General features: G+C 35.2%; 1 protein-coding gene across 1 annotated transcript in view; it reads right to left on the reverse strand.

The window, feature by feature from the left end:
- Positions 1 to 13,653, reverse strand: part of DNAH9 (dynein axonemal heavy chain 9) — a 572,299-nt gene that overhangs the window by 361,575 nt on the left and 197,071 nt on the right. Inside the window, exon 23 of the mRNA XM_074264740.1 lies at positions 11 to 163. Within this exon, the coding sequence (XP_074120841.1) occupies positions 11 to 163 (153 nt within the window). The remainder of the gene's footprint in view (positions 1 to 10; positions 164 to 13,653) is intronic.

Raw genomic sequence — 13,653 nt, forward strand, 5'->3', positions numbered from 1 at the left:
TACACTTTACCTGGCCATTACAGTCACAAGGCTCACGGAAATTCACATACTCCTCCTCTTTACTATACATGCCAAGGCTTTTCTTGGTTGTTTTTTTGCTGGAGTCCACTTGGAATTTCATCCTAGCCATGCTGTCAAATAGCTTGGAAAGATGGCGCTGAACCTACAAAAGAAACAATAGAAAAGGTAAGAACCTGAATAAGAGAAGAAAAAGAGATTAAAGGAATTAGAGTAGGTAATGAGGAAACCACAATATCACTCTTTGCATATACTTAGAGAAACCTAGAAAATCAGCTAAAAACTATTAGAAATATCCCACAACTTTTGCAAAGATTCAGGATACAAAATAAATCTACATAAATCATCAGCATTTTTATACATCACTAACAAAATCCAACAGCAAGAGATACAAAGAGAAATTCCATTTAAAATAATTGTCAATAATAAAAAAAAATTGGGAATCTATCTGCCAAGGGAAAGTCAGGAACTATATGAGCAAAACTACAAAACACTCCACACAAATAAAGTCAGATCTAAACCACTGGAAAAAATATCAAAGCTCTTGGATAGGTTGAGCAAATATATTAAAGATGACAATACAACCTAAATTAATCTATTTATTCAGTGACATCCCAGTCAAACTCCTAAGAAATTATTTTACAGAGCTAGAAAAATAATAACAAAGTTCATATGTAAGAACAAAAGGTCAAGAATTTCAAGGGAATTAATGAAAAAAAATACAACTGAAAGTGACCTAACTGTATCAGATCTAAAATTATATTATAAAGTAGCAGTCATCAAAACCATTTGGTACTGGCTAAAAAAGAGAATAGTCGATCAGTGGAATAGGTTAGGTTCACAGGACAAAATAGTCAATGGCTATAGCAATCTAGTGTTTGACAAACCCAAAGACCCCAGATTTTGAGGTAAGAACTTACTATTTGACAAAAACTTCTGGGAAAATTGGAAACTAGTATGGCAGAAACTAGGCATTGACCCATACCTAACAGCATATACCAAGATAATGTTGAAATGGATTCATGATCTAGACACAAAGAATATTATAAACCAAGTAGAAGAACATAGGATAGTTTACTTCTCAGGTCTGTGGAGGAGGAAAGAATTTGTGACCAAAAAAGAACTGGAGATCATGTTGATCACAAAATAGATACTTTTGATTATATTAAGTTAATTTTTTTTTTGTACAAACAAAACTAATTCAGAGAAGATTAGAAGGAAAGCTTATTGCTTATTGTTGGGAAAACATTTTTACATTCAAAAGTTCCGATAAAAGCCTTATTTCTAAAATATATCTAGAATTGACTCAAATATTTAAGAAGTCAAGCCTTTCTCTAATTGATAAATGGTCAAAGGATACATTTTCAGGATTAACTTTTGCAATGCCAACAGCAAAAGAGACAGCCCAAATGGTCACTGAATTCCTTATCCAAGCATTTCCAATTATAGGTGTGCCACAAGAAATAAAAACAGATAATGGACTTGCATATACTTCTAAACATTTTGTACACTTTTGTTCACAGTATAAGATTTTACACACTACTGGCATACCTTTTAATCCTCAAGGTCAGGCAATAGTAGAGAGAAGAAACAGAGACATTAAGGCACTCCTCCAAAAACGAAAGAAAGGGGGAGCCACAGGTAATTCTAGAGAACTTCTAAATTTAGTTCTCTATACCAGTAATTTTTAAATTTTTGACAAAGATGCACTGGCTCTGGCAGACAGGTTTTATAACCCACCAGTGCGAGTAACTCCACTATCTTTAGATAATTGCCAGGTGATGTGGAGAGACCCAGAAAGTGGTGAATGGAAGGGACCAGATAGGTTAGCTGCTTGGGGAAGAGGGTTTGCTTGTATTTCTTCAGATGGAGAAGGAATCAGATGGGTGCCAATGAGTTGTATTTGCCTTGTCCATAAGAGAGAGATAGAAAAAGAGAAAAACCTCAAAACAAAGGAGAAGATCTAAGAAACATCTGACACCGAAAGAGCATGGCTGATAAGGAGACTGTTAAAGAACTTTAAAACCAGCAGGAATCATTGAATTCCCTAATATAGATGAGACTATTGTAGGATTTTAAAACTTGCAGGAATTATTGGATTCCTGGCACATGAACTAATGGACAATGGATTCCTTTTGGAGTATTTCTAGGACTTATGGACATGTATAAATTCCTCATGTTGATTCTTGTTATTTGTTACATCACTTCTAGCCTGTGTTATATTACTATGTGCTTATGTAATTTATATAGTTATGTATAATACCTTCCATATTGATGGATTTATGTATACCTGTTTCAAGGTCATGACCATCCTATGTTCTAAATCAAAAGAAAGGGGGAGATGTTAGGATTATTATTAGGTGCTAAGTAGGTTGTCTGATACTTAACAATTCTCTAGCTCAGAGTTCACACCTTTAAAAGAGTTTAAACCTTTAAAGGAGTTTACCTCTTTAAAGGAGTTTGCTCAGGAGTTTCCACAAGCCCATGGAGTACCCACAAGCCCATTCTCTGGGAGGACATAAGGAGCCAACATTGAGTGGAGAGTTAGAGTCTGGGTTGAGTCAAGGAGAGGACTTGCCTGGAAAACTTCAGGGAAGCTCGAAGAGATTCAGAGAGCCAAATTTCAGTGGATTCGCAAGTCCAGGAGATTCACAAGTTTAAAGAAAAAAAGCCTGCTCATGGACTTCCGGGAGATTTACATCTAGGATTGAATTCTGGGAAACCCACAATCATACACTCTTGGAGGCAGTCTGATTCATTCCCATGTCTACCTTTGTGCTGGCTGGAGGCTTTGGATTCAGAGAGAGCTAGAGACTGAAGCTGGATTGGAGACATTCTGATAGGAAAAGATTGATTCAAGACTTTGAAGGACACAATATAGGATCTGGACTTTAACTCTTGGCTGCATTTTGGGATTATTGAACTGAAACTAAAACTAAGGCTGGCTCCAGAAGCTCCCCAAGAGATCTGCCCCCAGAGAATGATCACAGTCTAGAGACAAGAGAACACTCCAGTCAAAGGATATGAACAGACAATTTTCAGATGAAGAAATTGAAACTACTTTTAGTCATATGAAAAGATGCTCCAAATCAATATTGACTGTGGGAATTAAGTGTGGTTCACAACATAGCATTTTCACTCTTTTTTTCTTGTTTGCTTGCATTTTATTTTGCTTCTCTTTTTTTCTTATGTGGCACGATAATTGTATAAATATGTATTCATATATTGAATTTAACATAGATTTCTATCATGTTTAGCATATAGTGGAGTATTTTCCATCGAGAGGAGGCCTTGGGTAAGAGAGGGAATTGGAACACAGGGTTTTGCAAGGGCTAATGTTGAAGAATTGTCCATGCATATGTTTTGAAAAATAAAAAGCTGAGAGCATATCAACATGGATAATTATCAGTTAAAAAAGTACCTAGTGAAAAACTTTCACTGAGCTAGAGACTGTGGTGTATATACCAAAAAGAGATAAAAGGTACAGTTTTTATCTTTTGTAAAGTTATAACTAGGGAAAGACAGTTGGGGAGAATGATAATAGCATGTGAGGCACTAGTCAGGAGACTGGTAGAGATGTGAGAAACAAGAGAAATGTGACCAACATGCCACTGACAAAAAGGTAACTGACTCATTTTTGAGAAACAAACTGGCATTCACTAGTAACTCACGCTTTTTTTTTCCTTTTTTTTCCCCAGATGTTTTCCTGTCTTTGCTCCATATAGAACTCTACTTTTGCTTGGAATCTTATTTTTCAGTTTACAAAATCAGTATACATTTTAATATACAATTTTTGACACCCTTTGGCCAACTGTCTTTGTGGATTTGTAGACATGACCTTGTCTATGAATGTTTTCTGTTTGCTCTTTTGTCACTGTTCTTTTAACGTATATTGCTTCCTTTTGTTTTCATATCATCTTCATTTCCAAATATATCTTTCATTCCTCCATAAATCTTTGGATAGCTTCTTTTGTCCTTGTTTCTGAGTACTTGATGTTCTGATAACTTTTCAGTGTCAAGTAAATTAAACCTCATCATCTGGGACAAAAATCTGGTGTGCCTGGTAGGATAGGGAAGATCCTGAAGTACAACAACAAGATGAGTCAAGATTGGTAGATTTCATTGTATAACTACCTTGTGTCTCATCACAAGACATCTCTATTTGTAATGACAGCAGCAGCATCTTTCCAGTCATTCAGGCTTATAGGATTCTTTCCTCTCCATCATTCTCTTCTAGTCAATCAACTACCAAATCTTATTGATTCTATCTTTACATTCAGCATTCATCTTTTATTTTTACTCATAATGTCTCTATCCTAAGTCAAGCTTTCCTCATCTTTTACTTGGACTCTTACAAAAACCTCCCAATTACACTGTTAGACTCAAGCCTTTCCTCTCTCTAATCTAGCTGCTAAATGACACCCCTAAAATGCATTTTCTTCTATCTTTCAACTAAAAATATTTTAATGTATTCATCTTGTCTTTACAATAAAATACAAGGTACCCAACCTGGCACTCTACATAATGTAGCTTTCACCTATGTTTTCTGTCTTATTGTACATGTCTTCCCTTCACATATTCTACATATCAAAATGCTTCCCAAAGCTCACCATTCTAGCCTCTACCTCCTTGCTCTTGCACAAGTAGTCCTTTAGTTTTGTAAGACTTTTTCAAGGGTGCCTTGCAGATTCTTCATTCTGCAAAGCATAATTGAGCTATCACATTTTGCATAAGACTCCTGACTCTCCCAATTCCCAGTATTGTTCAATTCTTCAAATTACTTTGTTATATGGTGTAGATTATTGGGTATATCTAATTTGGGAATATCCCCAAACCCATCAAAAGAAGAAAGTTTCCTTCCACTCACTTTCTCCTTTTTTCTTTCATTCTTTTCTTTCTCTCTTTTTCCTCCTCTTCCTCACATGGTATCTGGATATACTAGGCATTTATTAAATTTTTAATTGAATTGAATTTGATAGCAAGGAAGATTTTGTTATAAGTTGTACAATAGAATGTATTATTTTTGTGGTTTGGGTTTTATTTTTTTCCAATTTCAATAATATTATGCAACACCTATTTATTTTTTCTTTTCCTCGGTTATATGTAAATAACGGTTTTTTGGGAGGGATGTTTATACTTGTACATTCTTTTTTGTACATATTTCCATATGAATCAGAACAAAAAGGGAAAATCACAAGAGACAAAAAAAGAATAAAAAGGGGAAAAAAGTGAATATAGCATGTATTGATTTACATTCAGTCTCCATAGTTTTCTTTGTGGATGTGGATAGTGTTTTCCATCCAAAGTTTATTGGGATTGCTTTGGACCACTGAACCACTGTCTGTTATAGTTGATCATTGCAAAATTTTGCTATTGCTGTGTGTAATGCTTTCTTGGTTTGTTTCACCCAGTATCAGGTCATGTAAATCTTTTCAGGTGTTTCTAAGAGGTCTGTTCATCAGTTTTAATAGAACAATATGCCATTCCCCAATTGATGAGCATCTATTCATTTTCCAATTCTTTGTCACCCCCAAAAAAGCTGCTACAAATACTTTTGCACATGTGTGTTATTTTCCTTCTCTTCTGGGATACAGATCCAGTAGTAGCACTGCTGGTTCAAAAGATAAGTACAGTTTTATAAGCCTTTGGGCATAGCTCCAATTTGCTATACAGAATGGTTGGATCATTTCACAATTCCACTAACAGTGCATTTGCATCCCAGTTTTTTTTTTTTTTTAACATCCCCTCCACCATTTTTCATTAGCTTTTCCTGTTATCTTAGCCAACCTGAGAGAGGTATATATTTACAAAAGGAAAAACTGGTCTCTAAGAGGAATTCATTTTTATTTTTTAATCTATCAAGAAAAATAAAAATGTTCCAATACAATTTGTGGGCCTATAACAGGTATGAAGGTCTTCCTACAGAGATAAAAGCTGGATCAACTCTGGAGGAAGAAGCATTTTTTTTCTCCAAGAAATGCTGATGGGGATCCATAGGTACCATTGAATAAAATTCATCTAGCAGTGGCCAATTCATTAATCAGCAGTCATTTATTAAGAGTCTACTATGGGGGTTAGCTAGATGGTTTAGTGTATAGAGTGCTGGCCCTGAAGTTAGGAGAACCTGGGTTCAAATCTGATCTCAGACATTTACTATTTCCTAATTGTGTGATCCTGGGCAAGTCACTTAACCCCACCCAATTGCTTCAGCAATTAAAAAAAAAGAATCTACTATAGAAAACCAAAAAGAGCCTATCATGGGACAGAGTTTGGCTAAGAGATACAAAGGCAAAAATGAAGTAGTTCCTGTAATAATAAGTAGCTTATATTTTATTAGGGAAAGCAATATGGACATATATATATATATGTATGTATATATACATACATATATATATATATATATATATATATATATATAAAACCTGGGTATGATACTCACCATTAACCCTTCCCAGGAGCTAAGGCTCCTTCCTCTACCCTAATAGCTCAGAATGGTTTCCATCCATGCCTCCTTCCAAAACTTTCCACAATGTAGTCATGTAACTACAACTCACTCTCAGGGTCCTAGAAGTAACTAGTAAGGGAAAACTACATTTATTATTCACAACTGTGGCTCTTAAGTCTTCAATAGTGTGCTTCTTATTTAAATAAATCAGCCAACATGACAGCAGTAACTATTAAACAGAAACATTTACAAAATAAAGCAAATTTATAATATTATATATAATAACATAACACTATTTCACCAACAAATCTGGTTCACAATCTCATACCAATGCAGATAGTATCTGTGGGGCAGATGGTACCAAAGAACAAAAATATAACAATGAGGCACATGGTCAAGAAAAGCTATGTGCTTTGGGCAAATGACAACTCCAGCTAGTAAGACTTGATGTCCTTCATTCTTCATTCTTCAGAGAACAGTCAGCACATCTTGCCACCTTCTGGTGGGATTATTCTTCTGAACTTTTCTGCTCCTGTGATGGACAATTTTAGACAGGAATTCTGTGAAGCTACTTAAAGGTTTTTTCCCTTGCCTGGACACTTCAGTAAAAAGCAGTTCCCTTAAAGCCAGGGATATTAAAAATTAATAATGGCTACTCTATAGACTTTGAGGCATTTTCCATTCAAGTCATAGAAGACAGTAAAGGACAATGTAAGCAGGTCTCTGATTATCAATAGCCTTAAGAGGAAAGAAAACATTCCTCAGTTCTTCAAGCAGCTAGTGATTCTGCTTTCTCCAGTCAGCTCAGAATTAGAAATTTCTTCTAATATGATCACCTCCATGAATCAACTAACTGCAAAGCCTATCTGTCTCTAATCAGTTGGGCTGTATTTTTATTAGCTCTTCCTATAGCTTCTGTGCTTTTGTCCTCTACCTTCTGCTATCTTAATTTCTGGAAGTAGTTTCTCTTGTCAGGGTCTACTCTTTCTCTCTTGCCTCAAATCATAATCTTCTTGTATGAAGTGACTCAACTCTATCTTATGATGGAAAACCTGAAATATGCATTTCTGCCAGATATGACACAAATACGATATATCAATTTTCAAACTTCCCAACAATTCTTAGATTCAATTTCCTAGAAATGAACTTTAAAGTCTCCTTCCCCCAAAGCACAAAATGATTTATAAATTAGTTTCTGGAAAATAGTTCACTGCTGCTCCCCATTAGGACTGTTTCAGAGAGGAGCTGTTTGTACTCAGATCTTACAATTGTGCTTTTCAAGGTGTTATCTTAGTTTTTCACACAAAAGTCCTTTCTGTGCACTTTTCATTAAATAGTTGTCTGTTCTTATTTTCAGAGGACTGGTGACATCACAATCTTTTGACTTGATTTGTATGCAAGTGAAGCAGTGTCATGTCAGTTGTCAGCCTTATTCCTTCTTCCAAAGTCATTGTAGTTCAGGAGCATGACAAAATATCTTGGGAAGCATTTGGAAGACCAAATGCTAACTTCTCCACATCTCCTTCAGCTATCTTCATGGTCTTTGAAACAAACTGTTCTGCCAGGGGAAGTCTCTTCAACAATGAGATGATTCAGACTAGTTCCAGTGATCTTGTGATGAAGAACACCATCTATACCCAGAGAGGATTGTGGGAACTAAATGGTTCACAACATAGCATTTTCACTTTTTGTTGTTGTTTGCTTGCATTTTGTTTTCTTTCTCATTTTTTTTCCTGTTTGATTTGATTTTTCTTATACAGCAAGATTATTATATAAATATGTATGCATATATTGGATTTAACATATATTTCTACTATATTTAACATATATTGGATTACTTGTCATCTAGGAGAGGGGTAGGGGAAGGGGGGAAATTGGAACACAAGGTTTTGCAAGAGTTCATATTGAAAAATTATCCATGCACATGTTTTAAAAATAAAAAGCTTTATTTTTTAAAAAAATAAAGTAATAGTAATATTGTAAGGATAATCACCGTGAAAGACTTAAATACTTTGATTAAGACAGGGATCCTTGACAATTTCATAGGATTCATGATGAAAAATGCTATTTATCTCCAGAGAAAACTTATGAACTCTGAGTACAGACTGAAGCATACTGATATTTTTTACTGTAGTTTTCTAGAATGTATGTGTATTCTTTTGCCACATAACTAATATGGAAATATGTTTTGCATCACTATTTGTATAAACAATATATCTCTTACCTTCTCAATAAATGGAGGAGGGATGAGTGGGAAGGAGAAATTATGCAACTCAAAATGTTAAGTAAATGTTAAGGGGGAAGATTGTGGGGAGATGGCACAGTAGGTCAGAAAATTTCAAACTCTCCAGATTTCCTCTAAAGACAAAACAAAATTGCTTCTCAGGACAAATGGAGACTGGTGAAAAACAAACAATATTTTGGGCATAACAGTCATCTTCCTGGGATAAACTGAGAAGACCCAAAGAAAGATTTATAAGAGGATTAATTGATGTGAAATGTGAAGACTTCCAGGCTAGCTCCTGTGAAAAAATACATGGGAGTTCTGGGACTAGCTGGGTTTAGAGGTAGCCTCAGCCCTAACCACAAGAACTTTCATTTCATAGCCAGTATGGGGAGTCAGGAGTCTGAGTCTGGGAAGACTGAAGGAACTTTTACTAATACCAGATCTAGCTGTGCTGCTGAGACACTCTTTTGGGTGAAAAGGATCCAGCACATCAGGTGAGAACAGTGGGGTAGGAAAAACTGCTGTCTGCAGGAGGATAGAGGTGTTGGTTTGGGGCTCCAGGTAAGAGAGGAGAACTAAAGGAAGACCTGAAGCCAGAGGCACTATCCCCACCCCAGGATTATAGGTGATTAACTATCAAGTTTTTATCTAAAAATAATGAGCAGGCAAAGGAGAAAGAACTCAACCATAGAAAGTAACAGTGGGAATAAGGAAGATTGGAGTTTTAAGAGGAGGATACTAAAGTCAAAAAAAGTCTCCTTCACCCCAAAGAGTAATGTTAGATAGCTATGTGCCCCAAAATAATTTATAGAAGAATTAAAAAAATTCTTTAAAATCAAATGAAAGAGATTGAGTAATTTTTTTAAAAGAGCAATCCAAGAAAAACAAGAAGGCTATTAAAAGAAAGCCAACCAACTAGTAAAGGAGATAAAGAGTTTTAAAGAAGAAAATGACTCTTTGAAAATTAGAATTGAGCAAGGGGAGGCCAAGGAAATTATAAAAGACCAAGAAATAATAAAACAAAATATAAAGAATAGAAAATTAGAAGAGAATATCCAAAAGGAAAACAGCATATGTGGAAAATAGATCAAGAAGAAAAAAATAAGAATAATTGGACTACCTGAAAGCTTGACCAAAAAAAGAACTCTGACACGATGTAATATAAGAAATAATTAAAAATAATTGTCCTGAAGTTATAGAACAAAAAGGGAAATTAGAAATAGAAAAATATCCACTTATCACCACCTAAAAGAGATCCTACAAGGAAATCACAGAAATATCATTGCTAAATTAAAAAAAACCCCAGATCAGAGAAAATTTTACAAGCAACAATAAGGGAAGCAACAACATCAATTCAAATATGCTGGAGCTACAATAAGAATGAAGTAGAATTTATCAGCAGTTATAATATAAAAATAAGAATGAAATAAGAAAAAAACAGTTATACTAAAAGGATAGTATATATTAATAATTAAAAGAACTAGGGTTGCAACAAAAATATATTCTGCAAAATTAAATTAAATAAGATTTAAAAGATTTTATCACAAGCAAAATTGTACTCAGTAGAAAATTTGACATATAAAAGTCAGCATCATGTAGGAAAATGTAAAAATACTACTTATGCTATATAAATGATGTGCTATATGCTATATAAAGATATGATAGCAAGAACAAACTAAAAACAATTATTAAGAGAGGTGGACTGCTAGTTCTGAAATCCTATTCACATTGGGAATGGGTTAAAGAAGAAATAATACATATATAAACCAAGAAGGATATAGCACTCTCCAAAATCTATAAAGAAAGGAAGGATTCTTGAGAAAGGGGAGGTTGGTAGGTGTGGGATTTAGTAATAGTAAGGCAAGTTAACTAGTAGAAGTAGATGAATTAGCATGGATAGAGAAATTATATATATATATATATATATATATATATATATATATATATATATATATAAACTGCAAGGAGAGTCTAGGCTGGAAGAGTGAGTTAAGACAGCAGTCTGGAAGGATAATTTAGAGATGACTGGACCTTTACAATTTGGTGCCCAACGTGGGGCAAGGACCTATTCTGATCCCTTCAGAGGAGCTAGCCTGGACCTTTACATTTTGGCGTCCGAACAGGGACTTGAACCCTGGACCCTAAGAAATGTAAAGTTCTGGGCTAGCTCCTCTGAAGGGCTCAGAATAAGTCCTTGCCCCATGTTGGGCGCCAAATTGTAAAAGTCCGGCAGTCTCAACTCACTCTCCCAGCCTAGACTCTCCTTGCAAACCACCGTCTAAACTCAATCTCCCAGTCAGACTAACCCTCCAGGCTCAATGCTGCCTCTTTTATCCTTCCAGAGAATGGGCCTGTGAGAGCTCAACAGGACCTGTGAGAAACACTTCAACCAATGAACTTGCTCCCTCTAAAGGTTCAAACTGCTTTAAACATGTAAACTCTACCTCAGAAGTCCAAAGGTGTAAACTCCTTTCAAAGGACTGAACCAAAGGTGTGAATTCTGAGCCAGAGAATTGTTTAGACAACCTGAGTTATCACCTTGTAATCTTAACAATAAACAATAATAATCAGGGATATAATTTATTAGAAAAAAAAGTAAGTGTAGTTGTAATGAGCCAGAACTCTGGAGAAATGTACTTGAGGTAAGGAGTCTTACTAAAAGGTGTTAACTCAGTAGAATTGATAAGACAATGGTTATCTAGGTTAACATGGTGATGAATAGTTCTCTAGTTCAGTATGATTGATTTAATCTTACAACAAATAATGGTTCTCTAGGGATATAATGATTGGCTACTCAGTATTATGAATTGATTTAATTGTAATAGAATATATAAACTGGGGGCAAATTCAGCCACAGAAAGAGAAGACTTGACCAGCCTCATGGTGGCTCTCCTGCCTTCATCATTTCTCCACTGAGACCAAGGACTTGGGCTGGTCCCTAAATCCTCCAGAGAGCTAGTCTGGACACTATATTTTAATCCACCCCACTGTGGGGGATCTAGAAAGCAATAGCACATTTTGTCACTCCAACTTGGGGACTCTAGAAAGCAGGACATTACATTGAAATGTGCAGACTGCTGACTGGCTGAGACAATAAAGGAGACAATAAAGACTTTGGACTTTATCCCTGACTATTCTCATGGTGATTATTCTGATTAAACCAAGGCTAGTCTCGAAACCTCCAGAAAGCTAAACAAAATATTACATTTGGCACCCGAAAGTGGACTAAGGACTTATACTCAAATGACCCAATTGTGAGTTCAGTGAAGAAGTCCTCCTGACCTGAAAATAGGGTGAGTAAAAATAGACAAGCAGGAAACTTAGGTAAGGGCTAAACTAGTAGTTCAGTACTTAGAAAAGAATCTTCCCCCACCCCAAGGGACATGTGTAGAATTCATACTTAAGCTATAAAGAAGCAAGATTTGATTGTAACTTGGAAGCAGATCATTGAACTCTTAGAAATATTACAATATAGGGCTCCTTGATTCTCTAAGGAAGAAAAATTAGAGCCAGATAATTAGAAACTAGTGGGAGAGCAATTAATAGAATATTACAATGATAATGATACTGATTCAATTCCTGAATAAACATTTTATATGTACAACATAGGGAATTACATAAGTTTTAGAATAAGGCAAAAGAAGAAAGATAATGAGGGGAATGGTATTGACAAAGTAGCTGAAAAGCATGAAGAACCTTTTAAATAGTTTTTAAAAATTAATTTTATAATTATAACATTTTTTGACAGTACATATGCATAGGTAATTTTTTACAACATTATCCCTTGTACTCTCTTCTGTTCCAAATTTTCCCCCCCCTTCCCTCCAACCCCTCCCCTACATGGCAGGCATTTCCATACATATTAAATATGTTATAGTATATTCTATATAAAATATATATGTGCAGAACCGAATTTTGTTGTTGTTGTTGTTGTTGTTGCAAAGGGAGACTTGGATTCAGAAGGTAAAAATAACCTGGGGAGAAAAACAAAAAATGCTAACAGTTTACAATTATTTCCCAGTATTTCTTCTCTGGGTGTAGCTGCTTCTGTCCATCATTGATCAATCGGAATTGGATTAGCTCTTCTCAATGTCGAAGATATCCACTTCCATCAGAATACATCCTCATATAGTATTGTTGTTGAAGTGTATAATGATCTCCTAGTTCTGCTCATTTCACTCAGCATCAGTTGATGTAAGTCTCTCCAAGCCTCTCTGTATTCATCCTGCTGGTCATTTCTTAAAGAACAATAATATTCCATAATATTCATATACCATAATTTACCCAACCATTCTCCAATTGATGGGCATCCATTCATTTTCCAGTTTCTAGCCACTACAAGAAGGGCTGCCACAAACATTTTGGCACATACAGGTCTCTTTCTCTTCTTTAGTATTTCCTTGGGATATAAGCCCAGTAACAGCACTGCTGGATCAAAGGGTATGCACAGTTTGATAACTTTTTGGGCATAATTCCAGATTGCTCTCCAGAATGGTTGGATTCTTTCACAACTCCACTAACAATGCATCAATGTCCCTCCAACATTCATCATTATTTGTTCCTGTCATCTTAGCCAATCTGACAGGTGTGTAGAGATATCTCAGAGTTGTCTTAATTTGCATTTCTCTGCTCAGTAGTGATTTGGAACACTTTCATATAAGTGGAAATAGTTTCAATTTCATCACCTGAAAATTGTCTGTTCATATCCTTTGACCATTTATCAACTGGAGAATGGCTTGATTTCTTATAAATTAGAGTAAATTCTCTATATATTTTGGAGATGAGGCTTTTATCAGAACCTTTAACTGTAAAAATGTTTTCCCAATTTGTTACTTCCCTTCTAATCTTGTTTGTATTAGTTTTATTTGTACAAAAGCTTTTTAACTTGATGTAATCAAAATTTTCTATTTTGTGATCAATAATGATTTCTAGTTCTCCTTTGGTCACAAATTCCTTCCTCCTC

This window comes from Sminthopsis crassicaudata, chromosome 4, assembly GCF_048593235.1.
Source record: "Sminthopsis crassicaudata isolate SCR6 chromosome 4, ASM4859323v1, whole genome shotgun sequence".
In the NCBI taxonomy this organism is placed as follows: domain Eukaryota; kingdom Metazoa; phylum Chordata; class Mammalia; order Dasyuromorphia; family Dasyuridae; genus Sminthopsis; species Sminthopsis crassicaudata.